General features: G+C 45.5%; 1 protein-coding gene across 1 annotated transcript in view; it reads left to right on the forward strand.

Moving 5' to 3' along the window:
• Nucleotides 1–4418, forward strand: part of Pus10 (Pseudouridine synthase 10) — a 35422-nt gene extending 31004 nt beyond the window's left edge. The window contains exons 14-16 of the mRNA XM_050191822.2: nucleotides 871–984; nucleotides 2857–2956; nucleotides 4211–4418. Of these exons, the coding sequence (XP_050047779.1) occupies nucleotides 871–984; nucleotides 2857–2956; nucleotides 4211–4246 (250 nt within the window). The 3' untranslated portion in view covers nucleotides 4247–4418. The remainder of the gene's footprint in view (nucleotides 1–870; nucleotides 985–2856; nucleotides 2957–4210) is intronic.
• The last annotated feature ends 1762 nt before the right edge of the window (nucleotides 4419–6180 follow it).

Genomic DNA, 6180 nt, shown 5'->3' on the forward strand with positions numbered 1-6180 from the left:
ATGCTGCACGATGGCAAGACGATCACGCTCTGGCATAGAATTCCATTGAGATACTGTGTGCGAGAAAAAGGAAAATTTATAAGCATCTGTTTTTGCGAAATATGGCGTTAGAGATCTTGGTTGGTGACATTGTGTATTTCTTGTTGTTAACTTTAATATTTGTAGTGTTGCCTGCTGTGCAAAGGAGTATGGGACCAGTGAAATCCTCTAGTAATTCATCTTCTAAACAAATGGCCAATAGACAAGGGACGTGGGAAGTCGGGCAAACACAAAAGCACTGGTGCAGTCGTCTGCTTTTCTATGTCTTTTGTCTGTTGAGGTTTCATTCCAAAGATGAACGTACATAGTAACTTGTGTAGGCTTCAGTTATTCTAGCGAAATCCTAATAAAACTTCGCAAACTGCATTTCTTTTTATGCCGCAGTGCAACTTTTAATTGTCAGATGTTTACTACAATATGCCAGGTATATGTGGGAACTGTGATGTCATGGAAGCCGGTACTGCATCTCTACAATAGTGGTGCTACTCTTGCCACCCACCCCCATGTAATTACCATTTCCTCACTCGGAGGAAAAGCTCTGTTGTTTTTGGTAAAAGTGACACTCTTGGACACCTTGAAGCAGCAGTCTATAATTTTGGGCTTAGCAAAGAAGGAGGGGAGGGGGGGCAGGGAGTAAAAGGTAAAAAATTCTTGTGATCAAAGATTTTGGTTAGTGCCGAGTCGTCAGAAATAACCAGGAGGCTGCCCCCCCCCCCCCTCCCTCTCCCCCATCACTACACCACGGTGTCCCTCATCACTAAACTGTGACCTTGGAGCTTGGAACCCCACCAATATATCGACGGAGCCGTTTAGCATGTGTCGTGGCTGCAGGCGAAACCTGGCGGAGCGCGAACGCACAGTCTACGAGATGTCATTGGAGCCACGAGAAGATGCTGAAGATGGGGGACACAGGTTCTATCTCCACATCACCACTCAGGCCGGCACGTATCCTTTGCCCAGTCGTCTGTGCGTCGCATAACGCAGGGGCCGTTGCTCTTGCTGTCAAATAGTGCAAAATCAGCAAACGTACTTGGATTACACTTCCAACATTATGCTTGAATTTTACCTGGAGGACAAGCGCACTCGTGGTCAAAATCTTGCGGAGTACTGCTCACCTTGATAGCAGACGGAAGAGTCGTGCTGCATCATCCCTCATGCTTGCTTCCAAGTCATTCTGTGTCAATGCCTTCAATTCCTTCAATTCTGTGTCAAAGCTGGCAGAAAGGTGGCATGTTTGTCAGTGTAGGAATGCCATTCAAATTAGAAACGTCATGCGTCTGAGTCAACCCTCAATGGCTTTATATTTTTAAAAATGCATTCCGCCCCCCCCCCCCCCTTTTTTTTGGACAGCAGATACATCACAGAAATGCGCAAGGAGTCATGGTGTTAGGACAGCAAAGTTATGTCCCGTTGTGTTTTCATTTGACTTTTGTTTATTTTTGCACTATGTTATGCGAATTTGACGGTTTAAACCAATTCCACTGTACCCTCGAGTTTCCAAGTTCAAATGTATTTTCTCTTTCATCCTAATTGATGCCGACTATAAACGAGAAAGTGGGGAAACTGGATCGCTCGCCTCAGTTACGAAAGCCAAATTAACAAATGTACTGATCCAGACAATCAACACACTCTGAACCACAGTGATTGGCAATCTTCCCTCTGCTTACGCTGCTTGCTGCCTGCGTTAGACTGTCTAATGATGCACGAAGCCTTCATTGTAAACAAGGCCCCTAATAAGAGCTGAGGCTTTTCTTCATGCCTCAAAGCCAAGCTTTCCTTGGTTTTTCACCCGACTTTGTGTGAGCAGCTGTCTGGCCAGATAAACTGGGCCAATCCTGGATACTGTCAATGGGATATGGCGACTTGGTAGGGCTGATACTGTACTGTGGCAGGGCGCGCTTTTGACAGGGACAGAGTAAGGCACACAGATAACCAAACGGTCTTCAAAGTGATCCTGTATCAAAAGCACACCCCGCCACAGTACCGATTCCAGCTTGTCCAAGAAACAGTACTCTTAAACGAAACCATACCACTGCACGATGTGCGTGTCCCTGCATAGGGTTTTAATGTACATTGTAATGCATGCCAACCCTGGAGGCACCCACAGTGGTAGCCCTGTGGCTTTGTGCTGTCGAGAAAGAGGTCAAGGGTCCTATTTCTGGCAGCCACATCCGCATTTCGATGGGGGACGAAATGTAAAAAATGCTTGCGTACCGTGCGTAGAGTACACATTAAAGAACCCCAAGTGGCCAAAATTAATTCGGAGCCCTTCACTACAGCGTCTCTCCTAGCACCAGAGTTACTTTGCGACGTTAAGCCCCACGAATCAATCAACTAAGCAACTGATCCTAGAAGCAGGGAGTCACAGCGACCACGCGCCTCGTAGCAGTAACCAGTAGAGCTGAACAATAGATGTCCCTGTGGAAGCATTATCCCAGTAGGTCAATAATAAAACTGTCGCTCGACTTCGACAATTAACCTCTGATGGTTTCTGACTTATGTTTTTATTGTTTGTGGTTGGCATCCATTTTCATGCCTAGGACTAAGATTCTTCCCAAGGAGATGAGCTGTTCCGATATGCTTGACTCCAAGGCTGTGCTACACTTTGAAGGCAAACGAAAAAGTTAAAAGCAGCCACGCTAAATAAAAAGATGCCACTCTATTTGCCGTGCCCTTATTTAGTGACACTGCAATTTGCTTTAAAAGTCGAGTTATTCAGGTTCAGTACCATGGACGTACAAGCGGAATAAAAAATGTGCTGTTTGTGTGTGTCAGAGCAATGTTGCATCCCGGACCTCTTAACTTATGACTGGCCAGATACATCAAGGAGTTCGTGCACAGCGACTTCGGCAGGACAGTGCCCTCGCTGGGAAGCTACCTCAAAGCAGGTGTGGACATACTGGAGCTGGACGTTGAGGTAGGATATGCTCACACTGTGCTGGATCAGCATCCTAGATTTGTCCATCATGCCCTTAAGCCTTCATCCTGTTGCGTATAGCTATATTCCTGGCTGGATTAGAAAAGTCTTCTCTAAGCGTTAACATGTTGGTATGGGCCTTAATGCTGCAATCATTAATAGATGTGATAATAGGCTGGTTGGTTCGATGCGACTACGTTTATTATACAGCATGTGCAAACAAGTGGCAAAGCATAGTGTTCCTCTGTTTCTTCGATTGCTCATACACACCGTACAACGTAAATAACCATCAACAGTTTCGCTCCCAGAGGAATGTGCAAAAGTGCTCGTGCTGGCCACAGGACACAGTGTGTGACAATGGTACATACATACCGACGTGTGCATAAAAGCAGTTCACGAGAAGCACAAAATCAGTTATTGTGCTGCAGTTTGTGTGCATTGCACAAATCCTCTCCTTCTCACCTTTTTTTTTTTTTCTTGCCTGCCAGTTGTGGTGGCTTAGTTGCTTATAAGGTATTCCAATGCTAGGCACGAGGCTGCAAATTCAATTTTCGGCCGTGGCTAGTGCATATTACAGGGCCGGGATGCAAGAACTCGTGCAACAACATGGACGATAGGAGATCTGAGGAAGTCGGAATTAACCCTTTAAGTGCCATGCTTGAGTACTCATTTGGCCCAAGATAGTAATTTGTGAACGTGAAACATCTGTAGAATGGTCACTCCCTCCACTCCGAATTTGGTAAACTAACATTTTACGGTAAGTTTTGTTTTTAGACTACAGGTGCCTCGACAAAGCTTATTGACCGCAAGTGTTGCTTACGCCTCTCCTTTTGCGACATGGCGGACCAGCACAGAAAGACTCTGCATTGTTTGAACAGTGCAGAAATTCGGAAACTTATAAACTCCATTAGAGGAAGCTTTGATGTTTATTGTGAGGAATCTTTAAAGGACAATGAAAGGGACGAAGAGGACATGCCACCTAATGAACACTGAGTATGTATTCGAATTTGTATTATTGATGAGCTTGTCTTGAATTTTCAGATTTAAAATTTTGTATAATGTTCAGCAGCATATCCCCATAAATCATTTCAATTTGAAGTCTGCTGATGTGTTACTTTAAAATAAATTGAATTTATTGCACCTGGCACCCAGAGGGTTTATCTGGAGTTCTTTAACTGTCCCACATAACCTGTGTCGCTTTAAAATGGAAACCCCCTTCAATAATTTTTTTTCCGAATTTTACTTTCCATGCAGGAAGTCCACCTTGACTGGCCTCCACCACGGAAATGACGAGAGCCACCGACTTCCACTGAACAATGTCATTGATGTTTGCAGCACAGCTGCAGGTGAAGCAGTGCGCAAACATTTTCCAAGTAGCCAGTGTGAAGTGTTGCAACAACCTATTTGCCTCGCTGGAACAGGCTGAAATAAAAGGCACCGCCAATGTACTGGCTGCTGTCGACTAAGGCGTGCATGTTTCTTTGTTTTTTTCACATGCACGCAGAAAAGACCCCCAGTTTCTTAGCTCCATTACTGTGTACACAACACTGGCTGCGCTGGAATTCATGGACTGGATTCCCTCATTCCATATTATCTCCGTACCATCCCACTACCTGTGTTTGAAGCTCAACTTGTTCTTCATCTATTGTGATGTTTGCAACATGTTTTAGGTAGTAGATCAGAAACCCAACACAGCATGCTTTCAAATCGATGAGCAGAAGACACTGGTGCTGTCGTCTGCTCATTGGTCTGGAAAGTACGCTGGTCTCCACCTACCACAGTCTACTGATGCCGGACAGCCTTGTCCACATGCCGCGCTGCTGCTTGAGGATGATTCATCTTTTCACTGCAGTGGGCACAGCTGTTATATCTATTGTGCCTGCAGTCGGTGACGGGGGTCACACGAATGGACGTCTTGACACCAGTGTGTTGAACCACAACCGCCGAGAGCGTACTTTAAAGGGCTCCTCACCAGGTGTGGCAATTTTGAGCTGACAAGCACAGAGATACAGTGCACGCTAACGATCGTGTTTGCAAAGAATTACATCGCTAGACGCTGCGTAAAGGTCTGAAATTTAAATCCGAATGCCATTTTCCCTTCTCCTCGCGGCTGCTGCGCTCCAAGCTGGACAGTGACGTACTCGCGTCCCTGCGCCTACGTACTCGGATCCGCAGTGTGATGTTGCTCGTGGTGACACGCGACTTCGAGAATTATTCAAGGCACCATGTGTTATTTGTTGCTTGAATTGACGAATTGAAGTTTAGAGAAATGATAAAACACACAAATGGAATGTCTGAGTGTTTTTTGTTTTACTTCACACCAAAGCAAGAGAGATGTACTTCCGCTTCATCTGCTTGTTCACACGGTCGTGCAGTCACGTGCACAGGTGCCGAAACTATGCCATTTTCCACCGTGTTCCAGCACGTGATCACGCTCTGCAATCCGCTTGTTCTGCCCCAGTATTCGTGTAGCACTGAATTATATCGCTAGTCATGCGTTCTTGTGCACAGCGTGCAAAATCGTGCACTGCGCGAAACCAGACAATCACAACAGCTTGTGTGCAACGCCGAAAAAACAAAAATAGCAAGGAGAAAAAAAATATGAAGGAGGGGCCCGTGACGTGTTCATCACTCGATCCTCTACGTCTGGTATGGGAGAACGCAGGGGAGGAATTTCGCTTGCGGAGGCTAGATGGGGCGAGTGGAGAGAATGTCTCGTTATGCAGTGGAGCTCACCTCCTGAAATCATGGGTTTGTGGCAACGAAATATTTTTATCTCGGCTATTAATGAGCTGATTTGAAAAATTTTTGCAGCAGAACACTCCCTAGAAGACACATAGCAACTTTCAGTGTATAACCAAAATTTGCTATGGGGCCTGGTGAGGGGCCCTTTAAAGAGCGTATTATGCATGTTTGAGATGCTTACAGGGCACTTACCAATGCCCCATACTCGTTACCTGTGTTTGATCAGTTAACACAGAACCTAGCTAACCCGACTGCACTGGGACAAAGTACTAGTCCCGTTTTTGGAACATTGTAACTAAGTGTAGGTATGTCAAATTTCGAGATGTGAATTCCTGTCTCTTGTAGGTCGGGAATGCAGAAACTCCTCCTTCAAAAGTGCCTGCCCTCTGTGTCTCCGCGCTTCCAAAATATACGGTTGAACTGTGTTATGACAAAGTCACACCTGACACAAAAATGCCTTCATTATACCCAATGTTCGT

The sequence above is a fragment of the Dermacentor andersoni genome, chromosome 10 (genome assembly GCF_023375885.2).
Source record: "Dermacentor andersoni chromosome 10, qqDerAnde1_hic_scaffold, whole genome shotgun sequence".
NCBI classification, from domain to species: Eukaryota; Metazoa; Arthropoda; class Arachnida; order Ixodida; family Ixodidae; genus Dermacentor; species Dermacentor andersoni.